The following is a 17,102-nucleotide window of genomic DNA, read 5'->3' as shown; positions in this document are numbered from 1 at the left end:
TTTACTTATTTCTTCAACCATAATATATACATGAAGTTGTACTACTCATTTAAAAAATGTAGGTATTTCTTAGAAAATTAGCACACTACATTCTTCTTAGTAGTTTATATTATTGCTTTTTTCCTCAGGACAGCTAAGTGGAAATAAGTTACTGGAAGGATGAGAGCTTTGATGGATATGGGGATAAGAAACATAGTTCTTGAGCTTAATGTATTTTAAAAAATCTTTCTACAGCAGTGTTAGGTTTGTTGTAGAAAAGTTATAAAATTCAGTTGAATAGAAAGAAGACCACCTAGAGACAACCAAAATTAATACTTTAGTATATTTCTTTCCAGTTTCTGTCTTGTCTGTTTTATCTACCTATCATAAATAAATGAACATTAAAAAATAGAAAAGCCACAAAAATACTGTTTTATAATCTGCTTTTTCTACTTAGCTATATATTCTGAACATCATTTTCTAAAATTAATTTTATTTAAAGCATTGCTCAGCAAATATTGGGTACTTAACATGTATTTGACACTGTGTCAGGTACTAGGTACCAGGGAAACGTCAGTAAACTTTTTTTTTTTTTTTGGTCAATAAACATTTTTAATGGCTGTTTTATTTCCATTATATGGATGTATCACATTTAATAACTAATATCCTATTATTATACTTTTGATTGGTTTTCAATTTGTTCATTACAAACAGTGCTGCAGTCATCATTCTTTTTTTTTTTTTATTTGTTATGAACCCTAGTTGCTCTCCCTGTGCTGTGACAGCACACTTCTCCTTTCCATGCCGGATTTCCTGTGCCCATGCAGCCAGCTCCTGACACTCTCTGCCTTCTCGTCTCATCTCTGGACAGGAGATACCCATTTAGTGTCATGTATCTACTTGAGCTAAGAAGCACACTCTTCACAAATATCATTTTATGTCCCGTAGTCCAGTCTAATGTTTGTCTGAAGAGTTGGCCTCAGGAATGGTTTTTGTTTTGGGCTAACAGAGAGCCCGGGGGCCATGTCTTCTGGAGTTCCTCTAATCTCAGTCAGACCATTAAGTCTGGTGTTCTTACTAGAATTTGAGTTATGCACCCCACTATTCTCCTGCGCCGTAAGGGACTCTTTGTTGTGTTCCCTGTCAGGGCGGTCATTGGTGGTAGTGGGGCACCATAGTTCTTCTGGTCTCAGGCTGATGGAGTCTCTGGGTTATGTAGCCCTTTCTGTCTCTTGGGCTAATATTTTCCTTGTGTCTTTGGTGTTCTTCATTCTCCTTTCTTCCAGGTGGGTTGGGACTGATTGATGCATCTTAGATGGCTGCTTGCTAGCTTTTCAGACCCCAGACTCCTCTCACCAAAGTGGGATGCAGAACATTTTCTTAATAAATTTTGTTACGCCAGTTGACCTAGATATCCCCTGAGACCATTGTTCCCAGACCCGAGCCCCTACTACTCTGTCCCTTGAACTCTTTGGTTATATTGAGGATACTTCTTAGCTTTTGGTTTGATCCAGTTGTGCTCACTTCCCCTGTAGTGTGTGTTGTCCTTCCCTTCACCTAAGATAATTCTTGTCTACTATCTCGTTAGTGATTACCGCTCTCCCTCCCTCCCCACCTTCGTAACCAAAGAATGTTGTCTTCCGTGTTTAAACCTTTTCTTGAGTTCTTATAATAGTGGTTTTATACAATATCTGTCCTTTTGCAACTGACTAAATTCACTCATCACAGTGCCTTCCAGATTCCTCCATGTTATAAGATGTTTCATGGCTTCATCCTTGTTCTTTATTGTTGCATGGTGGTATTCCATTGTGTGGATATACCATAATTTATCTATTCGTCCGTTGATGGGCACCTAGGTAGTTTCCATCTTTTTGTTTTTGTGAACTGTGCTGCAGTGAACATGGGTGTGCATATATCTATTCGTGTGATGGCTGTTATTTCTCTAGGATATATTCCAAGGAATGGAATTGCTGGATCATATGGTACTTCTATTTCTAACTTTTTAAGGAAGTGCCAAATTGATTTCCAAAGTGGTCATACCATTTTACATTCCCACCGACAGTGTATAAGTGTTCCAGTCTCTGCACAACCTGTATAACATTTATTATTTTGTGTTTTTTGGATTAATGCTAGCCTTGTTGGGGTGAGATGGTATCTCATTGTAGTTTTGATTTGCATTTCTCTAATGGCTGATGATCATGAACATTTCCTCATATGTCTGTTAGCCTCCTGAATGTCCCCTTGGTGAAGTGCCTGTTTATATCCTTTGCCCATTTTTAAGTTTGGTTACTTGTCTTTTTGTTGCTGAGGTTTTACAGTATCTTGTAGATTCTAGAGATTAGATGCTGATCGGATTTGTTGTAGCCAAAAATTTTTTCCCGGTCTGTAGGTTGTCTTTTTACTCTTTTGATGAAATCTTTTGACCATAAGTGTTTGAGTTTTAGGAGCTTCCAGTTACCTAGTTTCTCTTCTAGTGTTCGTGCATTGTTACTTATGGTTTATATTCTGTTTATGCCATGTATTAGGGCTCCTAGCATTGTCCCTAGTTTTTCATCCATGATCTTTATCGTTTTAGATTTTACATTTAGATCTTTGATCCAGTTTGAATTAGTTTTTGTGCATCATGTGAGGTATGGGTCTTGTTTCACTGTTTTGCAGATGGATATCTAGTTATGCCAGCACCATTTGTTAAAGAGACTATCTTTTCCCCATTTAACGGACTTTGAGCCTTTGTCAAATATCAGCTTCTCATAGGTGGATGAATTTACGTCTGGATTCTCAATTCTGTTCCATTGGTCTGTGTATCTGTTGTTGTTCCAGTACCAGGCTGTTTTGACTACTGTAGTGGTATAATAGGTTCTAAAATAAGGTAGTGTGAGGCCTCCCACTTTGTTTGTCTTCTTGACTAATGCTTTACTTATCTGTGGCCTTTCCCTTTCCATATGAAGTTGGTGATTTGTTTCTCCATCTTGTTAAAAAATGTCATTGGAATTTGTATTGGGATTTCATTGTATCTGTAGGTTGCTTTGTGTAGAATTGACATTTTCACAATGTGAGTCTTCCTGTCTATGAGCAAGGTATGTTTTTCCACTTATGCAGGTCTCTTTTGGTTTCTTGCAGTACTGTCTTGTAGTTTTCATTGTATAGATCTCTTTATGTCTCTGGTTAGATTTATTTCTAAGTATTTTATCTTCCTGGGGGCTACTGTAAATGGTATTGATTTGGTGATTTCCTCTTCGAAGTTCTCTTTGTTGGTGTAGAGGAATCGAACTGATTTTTATATGTTTATCTTGTATTCAGATACTTTGCTGAAATCTTGTATTAGTTTCAGTAGTTTTCTTGTGGCTTCTTTGGGGTTTTCTGTGTATAGGATCGTATCATCTGCAAATAGGGATGCTTTTACTTTTTCGTTACCGATTTGGATGCCCTTTATTTCTTTTTCTTGCCCTAGTGCTCTGGCTAGGACCTCCAGCACAATGTTGAATAAGAGTAGTGATAAAGGGTATCCTTGTCCGGTTCCTGTTCTCAAGGGGAATGCTTTCAGACTTTCTCCATTTAGGATGATGTTGGCTGTTGGCTTTGTATAAATGCCCTTTATTATGTTGAGGAATTTCCCTTTTATTCCTATTTTGCTGAAAGTTTTTATCGTGAATGGGTGTTGGAATTTGTCAAATGTCTTTTCGGCATCAATTGATAAGATCATGTGGTTCTTATCTTTTGTTTTATTTATGTGCTGGATTACACTGATTGTTTTTCTAATTTTAAAGCATTCATGAATAACCTGGTATGAATCCCACTTGGTCATGGTGAATTGTTTTTTGATATGTTGTTGAATTCTATTAGCTAGAATTTTGTTGAGGATATTTGCGTCTATGTTCATGAGGGATATTGGTCTGTAATTTTCTTTTTCTGTAGTGTCTGTACCTGGTTTTGGTATCAGGGTTATGCTGGTCTTGTAGAATGAGTTTGGGAGTATTCCATCCTTCTCTATGCTCTGAAATACCTTTAGTAGTACTAGTGTTAACTCGTCTCTGTAAGTTTGGTAAAATTCTCCAGTAAAGCCGTCTGAGCCAGGGCTTTTTTCCTTGGGAGGTTTTTAATTACCTTTTCAATCTCTTCTTTTGTTATAGGTTTATTTAGTTTTTGTACTAAATAAAGCAGTGTGTTGAAGTCTTCTGCTATTATTGTGGAGCTATCTATTTTTCTTTTCAATGTCGTTAGAGTTTGTTTTATAGATTTTGGAGCGCTGTTGTTGGGTGTGTAAATATTTATTATGGTTATGTCCTCCTCCTGGTGTATTAACCCTTTAATTATTATATAGTGTCCGTCATCTTTTCTGGTGGATTTTGCTTTAAAGTCTGTTTTGTCAGAGATTAATATTGCCACTCCTGATCTTTTTTGATTGTTTGCTTGATGTATATTTTTTCATCCTTTGAGTTTTAGTTTGTGTCTTTGAGTCTAAGGTGTGTCTCTTGTAGGCAGCATATAGACTGGTCATGTCATTTGTTATCCATTCTGCCACTCTCTGTCTCTTTATTGCTGCATTTAGTCCATTTACGTTCAGCATAATTATTGATAGATGTGAGTCGAGCTGTCATTTTGATGTATTTTTTTTGTGTTGTTGACAGTTTCTTTGTTCCACTTAATTTTCTGTGCTAAGTTGTTTTTCTTTTCATCTTTTTTATTGTTGTTGATTTTGTATTTGCTGAGTCTATGTTTTTCTTCTTTTTTATTTTGATATGTAGGATTATTAGTTTCCTTTGTGGTTAACTTAATATTTACCCCTATTTTTCTAAGTTTAAATGAGGCTTTTATTTCTTTATATCGCCTTGACATTCTCTCCATATGAGAGACCTATGGCTACATTTTTTAGTCCCTCTTTTTTGTTTTAATGTTGTCATCTTTTACATATTGAACTCTCCTTTTCCCTATTTTCAATGTTTTAGCTTTGATTTATTTTTGTGACTTCCCTATCTGGGTTGATACCTGGTTGCTCTGTCCTGTGTTCTAGTCTTGGGTTGTTATCTGATGTTACTGATTTTCTAACAGGAGGACTCCCTTTAGTATTTCTTGTAATTTTGGTTTGGTTTTTACAAATTCCCTGTTTATCTGGAAATGATCTAATTTCCCCATCATATCTGAGAGATAGTTTTGCTGGGTATGTTATTCTTGCCTGGCAATTTTTTTTTTTTCAAGGCTTTATATATGTCATCCCATTGCTTTCTTCCCTGCATGGTTTTTGCCGAGTAGTCCAAGCTTAGTTTTATTGACTCTGTTTTGTAGATGAGTTTTTGTTTATCCCTAGGCGCTTTTGAAATTCTCTCTGTATCTTTTGTTTTGGCAAGTTTGATTATGATGTGTCTTTATGACTTTCTTTTGGGATCTACCGTATGTGGGGTTCGATTAGTATCTTGGATAGATATCTTGTCATCTTTCACGATATTAGGGAAGTTTTCTGCCAGCAAATCTTCAACAGTTCTCTCTGTATTTTCTGTTATCCCCCCTTGTTCTAGTACTCCAATCGCTCTTAGGTTATTCCTCTTGATAAAGTCCCACATAATTCTTAGTAGCTTTTCTTCATTTTTTAAAATTCTTTTATCTGATTTTTCCTTAAATAAGTTGATGTCAAATGCTTTATCTTCAATCTCACTAATTTTCACTTCCATTACCTCAGTTCTGCTCCTATGACTTTCTATTGAGTTGTCTAATTCTGAAATTTTGTTATTAATCTGCTGGATTTCTGTTTGCTGTGTCTCTGTGGATTCTTGCAGCCTGTTATATTTGTCATTATGCTCTTTTCTAATCTTCTTAAGTTCCTCTGTTGCTTTGTCTCTGTGTTCCTTGGCATGGTCTGCGTTTGCCTGATCTCCTTCCTGATCTCTTGAAGAGTTCTGTATATTAATCTTTTGTACCCTGTCTCCAGTAATTCCAAGAAGTTCTCTTCCTCCAGGAAATTTCTTGATTCTTTGTGTTTGGAGCTTGTTGAAGCTATCATCCTCTGCCTCTTTTTGTGATTTGATGTTGACTGTTGTCTCTGAGTCATCAATAAGTTATTATTTTATGTTTGCTTACTGTGTCGTATTCTCTTGTCTTGATATGCCCAAATAGGCTGCTTATGTGAGCTAGTTTGATTATTGGTTCCTTTGAAGCTCTGATGTCCTGTCATCAGGTAGTTAGATCTGTTACTAGGTATGTGAATCCGGGAATCTGTTTACTTTTCTTTTATGGATTCAGCTCAGTTAGTTGGTCACCAAGTGTGTGGTGCAGACTCTCATCTGCAGTCCTAGAAAGGCAGGGGTGATTGGTGTAGGCACAGTTATCTGGCTGCAGTAGGGGGGATCACGCCCTGAGGAATGCATGGTTCTGACGGCCGCCTCTGAGTGTCTTGGAGGAAAGCATGTTCCTGTTCCCTAGAGTACATGAGTGGGTGGGTTTTCCATCCAGACTGTGGGCAGTCAACTATGCTATTGACTGTAAGGACTGGAAGGCACCACTTATTCTTGGACCCCTGTCGTGGATGGCTAGATGGCGTGGGTAGAGCCACCAGGCCTCAGGCCCCTGATGTGGGTAGATGAGGACCCTGCTTAATGGGCAGAGCAGTGTCAAATGTCACGAACCTTCCACTTCACCATATAGCCGATACAGTTGAAGTTAGGTTTCAGGTAGATACCCTGTTGTATTGTGCTAATGAGAGCCTATGCTGTTGAAATGGGCCCAGACAGGTGTATGCAGAGGGGAAGACGTTCAAAGTCCGTGAACCCCTTATGCCTGTGCCTAGGCAAAGGAGCTGTGCCTACTCTGAGTTCCTGGCCTTGGGGAACTGGCAGATTATTTTTTCCTGTTTGTTAATTTGTTCCATCTCAAAGGCCGTGAGAATGGCTCAGGGTGCATGACAGGTCCTACTTTTGGCTCTGGGGACTCCACAGTTGCTGATGTTGACCTGGGACCCAGTGCAGAGCAGGGAGAGGGCAGGTAAAAGGGAGAGAGGTTTTTCCCAAAGAGGGTATTTTTTGATCCACACGATAGGTCACATGCATGTACTTATCTTTTGCCAATTGAACGCTGCTTTTCTCTGGTTTTGGAGGCCCGAGTAGACTCTCTGCCACTCGGTCTCTCCCGATGTGGAAAACACGTCCTGAGTGTCACTGCTTGCCTCACTGTGTGCACCAGCTTCAGGGTACCAGTTCCCATTGGGTCAGGTCTGGCAACTCCTCACTGTTTCCGAACCATCTCTCCCTCCCCCTGCCACTCAGTCCGATTCCTCAAATTTGCCTTTGATGTTCAGGGCTCCTAGATTGTCATATATAATCAATTCACTTGTTTTTTCTGGTTTTTGGTGTAAGAGGGACCACAGGAAGCATCTGACTGCTCTGCCATCTTGGCCCTGCCCTTTCCTGCAGTCATCATTCTTGTAGCTAAGTCTTTGGAACACCATTACCTACTAAATTATTGCCGATCTTTTGGCAGAATCTGGATAGTAGATTAATTCTAGGTTGAAGTCTCTGAATAGATGTGGAGTAGAGGTGTAAATACTTTGGATGCTGCTAAGAAGAAGATATCTAGTCTTTGGAGTTGTGCATGGGGAGGTTGATAAGGTATTTTAAAAACTGAAAAAAAAAACTTTTATTCTCTGTTGCTAAGTCATAGCCATATGTATTGGCTGTCCCCAAATTTGTCTTAATAATAACTTTATATCTACTTAGTATCTGAACAATTAAGTGACTAAGTTTGAGAATTCTGTATTAAGAAACTGGCAGAAATCATTTTAGCATGAACAGTTTAAAGAACATATGTTAGCAATGTATAACATCAGTAGAATCCAGCATCTTTTTTTCTGGATTATCTGCTTTTGATAGCATTCTCTTTTGGGGGGAACATATAGTGAATTAGGTATAAAATGAACCTTGAACAGCTGAGTGAATTGATCTGCTGAAGAGCTTGTTTAGTATTACCCATTTGAACTTTGGTAAATGTGTGACAAAATAAATAGTTTTGGTTTTGTTATTGAGCTCTCTTTTTGGGAAGTTGTTAGAGTTGTATGAATGTATTTAAGTAGAAGTTAAAGAGAAGGGGCTTAGAACTTGTTTCATCTTAAAAAATTAAATTTCAATTTGGAAGTACTAAGACACTTTTTAAAAAAATATAGTAGTTAACATCAGTTTTTAAAAATTATGGTTTAGGTGAAAGTTTTACATAGCAAATTAGTTTCTCATCAAACAGTTAATACACAGATTGTTTTGTGACATTGGTTGCCAACCCTGTGATGTGTCAACACTCTCCCCTTCTCCACCCCAGTTTCCCTGTTTCTGTTTGTCCCGTTTTCCTGTCTGTTCCTGCCTTCTCATCCTTGCTTTTGGGCTGGTGTGCCCCTTAGTCTTGCATACGTGATTGAACTATGAAGCACATCCATCATGTGTGTTTTTTTTGGCTCTATAGACCTGTTTAATCTTTGGCTGATGAGTGAACCTCAGTAGTGACTTCAGTACTGAGTTAAAAGGGTGTCTGGGGGCCATACTTTCAGGGTTTCTACAGTCTCTGTCAGACCAGCAAGCCTGGTCTTTTTTTCTGTGTGTGAATTTGGATTTTGTTCTACATTTTTCTTCCGCTCTGTCCAGGACTCTCTATTGTGATCCCTGCCAGAGCAGTTAATGGTGGTAACTGCACACCATCTAGTTGTCTGGACTCAGTCTGGTGGAGATTGTGGTAGTTGTGGTCCATCAGTCCTTTGGACTAGTCTTTCCCTTGGGTCTTTGGTCTTCTTCATTTTGCTTTGCTCCAGCCAGGATAGGATCAGTAGATGTATTTTAGATGACAGCTTGCAGGCTTTTAAGACCACAGTCGGATGTAGAACATTTTCTTCATAGACTACGTCATGCCAATTGAGCTAGATGTCTTCTGAGACTGTGGTCCCCAGCCCTCAGCCCAGTAGCTCGGTCTCTCAGGGCATTTGGATGTGTACACCATTCTCTCTCTCTCTCTCTCTTTTTTTTTTTTTTTAACAAAAAATTTATTTTCTCACATTAGGAGGCTAGAAATTCAAATTCAGAGTCCCAGCTCTAGGAGAAGGCTTTCTGTCTCTGTCGATTCTGGATGGAGTTCCTTGCGTCTTCTACTTCAACTTCCTGGTTCCTTGGAGATCTCCCTGTGTCTTAGCATCTATCTTACCCCATCTCTGCTTCTTAGTTTGCATGTTTAATCTTTTATATCTCAAAAGAGATTGATTCAAGGTAACACCCTACACTAATCCTGCTTCATTAACATAAAGACAACCCAGTCCTAAATGGGATTATAAACACACAGGCACAGAGGTTAGGATTTACAACGCATAATTTTGGGGCACATAATTCAGTAGATAACATTCCACCCTTTGGCTTCCCAAAATACATTTCATTGCCATGTGCAAAACACATTCACCCCATTACATCATCCCAAAAGTCTTAAATCAACTACAAATCTAAAATCTCATTTTCTGAATTATCTATCAAATGTGGATTACTCTTTAGGCGTATCCTATCCTGGGGAAAAATTCCTTTTCGTCTGTGAACCTGTGAAGTCTAGGATACAAATTACCTGTTTCCAAAGAACAATAGTGGATCAGGCACAAAGTGGACATTTCTATTACAAATGAGAGAAATTGGAGGGAAGAAAGGGATAACAGGCACCAAGCAAGTCCAAAACCCAGCAGAACAGTTTACATTAGCTCTCAAGTTCTTCTCTGAGACTATCTGGGAAATAGCCCCACCCTCCAGACTTGGGGTGTTAGCTATGCCCTCTGGGTTCTGAGTGGAGGCCCCTCAGCCCTGAGCTTCAGCTCTGCCTTCCAGGCCCACTGGGATGGCAGCTCTGCTCCTTTGGCTTTGGTTGACCCCATTCTCCTAGTCCATCTGAGTGGTGACCTCAGCCCCTTGGCCCAGGCAGTCCCCATTCTTCTGCTCCTTGGGCATGGCAGCCCTACCCCCTCTGCTTTGGGTGGCAGCTCCATCCCCCTGGCACACCTTAATGGCAGCGTCACACTCCAGAACCAAGTTGGTGAAGATCTGACTCTTTGAAACCTAGGAGGCTGTGCAAGGTCCCACCCTTTGAGATCCTGGAGACCATGGCCCCACACTTTGAAACTGAGAAGGCCCTGCTTCCTGTTCTCCTTCCAACAGTTCTGCTGATCTCCTAGCTGCTCAAGGGATGGTTCTTTTCTTTTCTTGGAGGACAACAGATGTAGCTCCTTTGACCTGTTTCCTGCCTGTAGAATTCCAAGAGGCAGAACAGCGTTGTCTCCTTTTGTTCTTTCTCTTTTCCCTTCAGTCTAAGTTGATGGGTTTTCTGCTGTGGTAGTTGGTTAGATCCATCAGTCACGGGCTTAATCTCTTTAACAAAAGATTGTGTAGCCACGTCCTTGGTGAAAATTCTAAGACACCTGTCCTTAGTTTGTACAACAGAATTACCCAAATCTTTAAGTTTTGTTTTCATTTTGCACAGTTCATTTTTAAGTCCATCTCTTTCCTCTTGCATTTTACTATAAGTGGCAAGGAGAAACTCCACGGCCCTTTAAGATCTTGCTTAGAAATCTCCTCAGTCAGATATCCAAGTTCATCACTTACAAGTTCTGCCTTCCACAAAACATTTGAACATGATTCAGACAATGCCTTTGCCATTGCATAAAAAGTAACACCCTTCCTGTATTGTCCAATCAATTGTTCATCATTTTCTTTTAAAGCCTCACCAGAAAGCACATTTAATATCCACATTTCCGGCAACCTTCTATTGCTGGTACCATATGTATTCTCTAAGACGATAGAGACTTTTTCTATACTCTGTAGCTCTCCTCAGTTTCTTCAGAGCCCATATGACATTATTCTTGTCTACTCTGATTCTTTTTTCTTTTTCTTTTTCTTTTTTTTTTTGTGTTTTAGGTGAAAGTTTACAGCTCAAGTTAATTTCTCTTACAAAAATTTATGCACATATTGTTATGTGACCCTAGTTCCAATCCCTATAATGTCACAGAACACTTCCCCTTTCCATCCCTATCTCCATTCAACTAGCTCTTCTCCCTTTCTGGCTTCTCATCCTGCCTCCAGGCAGGAGCTGGCCGTTTAGTCTCGTGTATCTACTTAAACTAAGAAGCACAGTGTTCACGAGTATTATAGTCTAGTCTAATCTTTGTCTGAAGAGTTGGCTTTGGGAATGTTTTTAGTTCTGGGTTAACATAGTCTGAGGGCAAGTCTTCTGGGGTTTCTCCAGTCTCAGTTAGACCATTAAGTCTCATCTTTTTACATGAATTTGAGTTCTGCACCCCACTTTTCTCCTGCTCAGTGAGGGAGGGACTCTCTGTTGTGTTCCCTGTCAGAGCGGTCATTGGTGGTAGCTGGGCGCCACCTAGTTCTTCTGGTCTCAGGATGAAGGAGTCTCTGGTTTATGTGGCCTTTTTGTCTCTTGGGCTAATATTTTCCTTGTGCCTTTGGTGTTCTTCATTCTCCTTTGCTCAGGTGGGTTGGGACCGATTGATGCATTAGATGGCCACTCGCAAGCTTTTAAGACCCCAGACACCACTCACCAAAGTGGGATGCAGAACGTTTTCTTAATAAACTTTGTTATGCCAGTTGACCTAGACATCCCCTGAAACCATTGTCCTCAGACCCCCGCCCCTGCTACTCTGTCCCTCAAAGTGTTTGGTTATGTTCAGGGAACTTCTTAGCGTTTGGTTTAGTCCAGTTGTGCCGACTTCCCCTGTAGTGTGTGTTGTCCTTCCTTTTGCCTAAGATAATTCTTATCTACTATCTAGTTAGTGAATCTCCTCTTCCTCCCTCCCCACCCTTGTAACCATCAAAGAATGTTTCTTTTGTGTTTAAACCCTTTATTGAGTTCTTGTAATAGTGGTCTCATACAGTACTTGTCCTTTTGTGACTGACTAATTTCAGCATAGTGCCTTCCAGGTTCATTCATGTTGTGAAATGTTTCGCGGATTCATCATTGTTCTTTATCATTGCGTAGTATTCCGTTGTGTGTATGTGCCATATCGTGGATTCATCATTGTTCTTTATTGTTGCGTAGTATTCCATTGTGTGTCTGTGCCATAATTTATCTATTTGTCTGTTGCTGGGCACCTAGGTTATTTCCATCTTTTTGCTATTGTGAACAGTGCTGCAGTGAACATGGGTTTGTGTATATCAATTCATGTGACAGCTGTTATTTCTCTGGATATATTTCAAGGAGTGGGATTGCTGGATTATATGGTACTTCTATTTCTATCTTTTTAAGGAAGCGCCAAATCAATTTCCAAAGTGGTGGTACCGTTTTACATTCCCACCAACAGTGGATAAGTATTCCAGTCTCTCCACAGCCTCTCCAACATTTATTATTTTGTGTGTTTTGGATTAGTGCCGGCCTTCTTGGGGTGAGATGGTATCTCATTGTAATTTTGATCTGCATTTCTCTAATGGCTAATGATCGTGAGCATTTCGTCATGTACCTGTCAGCCACCTGAACATCTTCCTTGGCGAAGGTCTGTTCATATCCTTTGCCCATTTTTTAATTGGGTTATTTGTCTTTTTGTTGTTGAGGTTTTGCAGTTATCTTGTAGATTTTACAGATTAGACCCTTATTGGATATGTCATAGCTGAAAAGTTTTTCCCAGTCTGTAGGTTGTCTTTTGACTCTTTTGGTGAAGTTTTTTGATGAGCATAAGTGTTTGATTTTTAGGAGCTGCCAGTTATCTAGTTTCTTTTCTAGTCTTTGTGCTCTATTCTGATTCTTGTAATGCAGTTATAATCAGGGCTTTGAACTGGTTCATTCTGGTATGAACCCCTGCTGAGATATATGCATTTCTAACAAGTTCCCAGTGAATTTCAGTGATTCCACCCCAGATATTCTGAATCAGAGTCTACATTTTAAGATTAAATCATTGGCATCCCCTAGGAGATCTTGTTAGAAAAGCAAATTTCTCAGTAGGGGTTCGAACCGGAATATACGGGTTTAAAACGCTGATTATAATACACCCACTCCTCACTTATCGACCTGATTGTAATACATCGGCTCCTCACTTATCTGCATGGTTAGGTTCCAAAGACCAGGTCGTTATGCGAAAATCAGCGTTATGCGTAAGTGGAGAATGACCACATCAGATTACAAAATGGAAGATGACTACATCATTACATCATTACAGAACTGCCAGTTTACATCTTTACGTAACTGTCAAACCACTGAGAATCATGGCCCAGGCAGATTGATACATAACCTTAACCATCACAGCTAGAGTTATTCTCGCCTTGCACCTCGGCATTTGTTTTTGCCAGACGTATGTTGTTAATGCACAAAATAGTCGGATAGTATATTTTTTACAATTGTAAATGCAAAATGTCAGATAACAAGATAGTTGATAAGTGAGGAGTAGGTTTGTAAGCTTTGCAGCATCATTAATAGCTTTGAATCTTTGTTAAATGTACACAGTTGAGACCAGGATTAAAATTTGTCTGAGAACATAGAGAATGTTGCAGAAGGTTTACATTTTTTTTGATCAACTAATAATTAAGAAGAAAGTAAGTGTAAAAAAATTGACAGTAGAATAGTTGTACCTGAAATCTACTTGTCTCTCATACATGATTTTAGAAAGATTTAGACCTGCAATTTATTGAAAAGAAAGCTGTAGGAGAGATTTTTCTTGAGCTTTACATGTTTGTTTTTTTCCTAGCCTTTAACAATTGAATGGTGTTTCTATTAAAAAGTAAAACATTTAGAAACTAGAAGAAAACACAAAAACTAAAGTAAAAATTGCTTGTCATCCCACTATTTAGAGATAATCACTGTTAATTTTGGTATATATCCTTTCATATTTTTTTCATATACATGGATTTTTTCTGTCTTATAAAAGAGGGATCGTTCTGTAAATATGCTTTTCTTTTGCACTTATTGCATTGGAAACAAAATATTCTTCTGGAATATATTTAATAACAACTGTATGGTATTGTTTAACTTTACCAGAATTTTAGTTTTTTTATTATAATTGTTTCTGGTTTTTCTGTATTGTAAGTACTAGCTAGTCTATATCCGTATTCATAAATATTTATATATTCTTTGATTTTTTTTCTTTAGGATATAAATTCCTAAAAGTAGATCGCAGAAAGAGAGTATATGATCATTTTTTAAGGCTTTTGATGATGGCTTATAATTTTTATAAATATGCAGATTGCACGTGTATCTGTACTTTGGGGAAAGTAGAAAGCTGTCCTTTTTGAAAGTGGGATAGATAATATTTTGTGACAATCCTAATGGAAGTATATATGAATAAATAGGAGTCTTAGTTATCTAGTGCTGCTGTAACAGAAATACCACAAGTGGAGGGCTTTAACAAAGAGAAATTTATTCTCTCACAGTCTAGTAGACTACAAGTCCAAATTCAGAACATCAGCTCCAGGGGAAGGCTTTCTCTCTCTGTCAGATCTGGAGGAAGGTCCTTGTGATGTTATCAGTCTTCCCTTGGTCTGGGAGCTTCTCTGCGCAGGAACCTCAGGTCCAGAGGACATGCTCTACTCCCAGCATTGCTTTCTTGGTGGTATGAGGTCTCCATTTCTCTCTGCTTGCTTCTCTCTTTTGTATCTCAAAAGAGATTGGCTTAAGACACTATCTAATCTTGTAGACCTCATCAATATAACTGCCACTAATCCATCTTATTACATCATGTGATAGAATATACAACACATAGGGAAATCACATCAGATTACAAAATGGTAGACAATCATAAAATGCTGGGAATCATAACCTAGTCAAGTTGACAGATATTTTTGGGGGACACAATTCAATCCACGACAATAGGCTGAGTAATTCAATGACATCTGTCTAAGCTGCTGAAAGGTATAATGATAAAAACTAATTACTGTGAAAAAAGAATATAAAATCTCCCACAGAGGACATCCATAGTCTTATAAAGTTAAAATACTCAACACCTGTACTCAACTCTTATTCTTGGGAAATCTTAATTTTGAACTTGATCTCCTTTTAAGTTATTACCAGGGCTGTGTAACAAATTACCCCAAAACTTAGTGGTTTAACTTATTTTGCTCATGGATCTGCAGGCTGGGCAGGGTTCGATTGGTGATAGCTTTTCTTAGTTCCACTTGAAGTCAGCTGTGTTGGTTTGGAGGCTTGGGGATGGACTCATTTAAGGCTTACTCACTCATATGTTTTGATACCTGTGCTGGGAAGACTCAAACATCTGGGGGCTTCTCAGGCATCTTTATCTCTGTTTAGCTTCTCTGTATGATTTCTCAAGCATAGCAGCATCAGGTTATCTGAGTTTCTTTTATATTGGCTTAGGGCTCCCAAGGTCTGTGTTCAGAGAGAGAGAGAGAAATTGAGAGTGAGAGTGAAAGTAAGGAGAGGGTTGGGGGGAGGGAGGGAAAGAGAGAGAGAGAGAGAGAGAGAGAGAGAGAGTTAAGAATATGAGGCATCAAAATTTGAACAGCCTTCTTTAGAGAAATGGGAAAAACCCTCCTCAGTGGAATGGTAAGAGGCCCCAAATAGCTAAAGCAGTGTTGAAGGAGACGAAAAAATAGGACTTAGACTTTCTGATTTTAAAACATATTATACATCTATACTAATCTAAACAGCCTAGTACTCATATAACAATAGACACATAGACCAATGGAATAGAACTTAGAGTCCAGAAACAAACCCACGTATCTATGGTCAGCTGACTTTTGACAAGGGTGCTAAGTCAATTCAGTGGGGAAAGAAGAGTTTCTTCAGTAAATGATGCTGGGAAAATTGGATTTCCACATGCAGAAAAATGAAACAGGATCCATGCTTCACACTATAGACAAAAACAAATTCAAAATGGATTTAGAACCTAAATGTGAAAACTAAAACCATATAATTCTTAGAAGAAGATGCAGAGGCAAGACTGTTGGACCTAGCTTTTAACAGTGGATTATCTAATATAATAACAAAAGCATGAACAGCAAGAGACAAATAAATGTACCTCATAAAAATAAAAACTTTTATTCATCCAAAGACTACCAAAAAAGTGAAGACAAGTGACTGACTAGTAAAGTATGTTCAGAAACCACATATCTGATGAGACTCTAATAACCAAAATATATATAGTCATGCGTTGCTTAACGTCCAAGATATGTTCTATGAAATAGGATGTTATGTGATTTGGACATTGTATGAACACCTGCATCTGTGGGGCATGGAGTGCATGCGCCCAGGGGCTGCTGTGTTTCGCGAGGCCCAGGCAGCTCCTGCTGCGGAGCCTCAGACAAGCACTGGACTGTGTCCTTCCCTGCGCACAGCCCTGCATCCCTGTGAAGGTTACGGTGGGGAAGCTCTGGCCCGGGCAGCAGGGGAGTGGTCTTGGCGACCTGGTGCCCCTGCCTTAGCTGGATTCCGAGATGCCTGCCGACCTTGGACACTCGGGAGCAGGAGTGGGTGCCCACTTCTCCCAGTGGCAGGGGTACCTGTTCCCATGGGTGGGAGGTGGCGGGGTGGGCTCACTGCCTGGTCGGACTGTGGGCATCCCTTGGAGGGAGCATGCTGGACAACGGATGTATATGTGGTTGGATGTTGCGCGACAACGGCGTATGACTGTATAAAGTTTCAACAACTTAAGAAAAAGACAAATGACCCTGACTTATGCTTTCCTCTCATAGAAATGATTTTCTGGATTGTTATTGGTTGCAGTTGATATATTAGTTATTATATGTTACATATTGTAGCCTGAACTTGAAGCTTAACCATCAATTATATATTTCTTTCAGTGTAAAAGTGAAGATATTTAAGTTCTGAACAAATGATTTCAAACTGTGGCTACAGCCTCTAAATTCATTCATTCATTTATTCAGCATATCATGAGCCATGCACTTTGGAGATACAAAGGTGAATAAGACGGTCCTCTCTTTAAGGGAGCTCCACAATGTGAAGAAGTTAATGTAGACAAATAATTTTAATATAGTCTAATATGTGTAATAAAAATAAGTAATAGAAATGTACCAAATATTAATATCCAGAGAAAGAAATGCCTTCGTGTAAGGGTGGCAGTTGCGTGGATGAGGGAATAATTTTGAGTAGAACCTGGAATACTTCACCAAGGGAAAATAGAGGGACAGGCGTTCTAGGTTGGAGGGGCAGTATAT

General features: G+C 39.1%; 1 protein-coding gene across 5 annotated transcripts in view; it reads left to right on the top strand.

Annotated features, from left to right (window-relative positions):
- Window positions 1-17,102, top strand: part of SENP7 (SUMO specific peptidase 7) — a 203,958-nt gene that overhangs the window by 16,787 nt on the left and 170,069 nt on the right. Inside the window, exon 3 of one of the 5 annotated variants that reach the window (XM_023732869.1) lies at window positions 16,728-16,845. The exons of the other annotated variants lie outside the window; for them this stretch is intronic. Coding sequence (XP_023588637.1) covers window positions 16,825-16,845 — 21 coding nt within the window. The 5' untranslated portion in view covers window positions 16,728-16,824. The remainder of the gene's footprint in view (window positions 1-16,727; window positions 16,846-17,102) is intronic. 5 annotated transcript variants of the gene reach the window in all.

This window comes from Trichechus manatus, unplaced genomic scaffold (assembly GCF_000243295.1).
Source record: "Trichechus manatus latirostris isolate Lorelei unplaced genomic scaffold, TriManLat1.0 scaffold00055, whole genome shotgun sequence".
Lineage (NCBI taxonomy): Eukaryota > Metazoa > Chordata > Mammalia > Sirenia > Trichechidae > Trichechus > Trichechus manatus.
The sequence above is the reverse complement of the archived record's forward strand: the minus strand, read 5'-3'. Positions and strand labels throughout refer to the sequence as shown.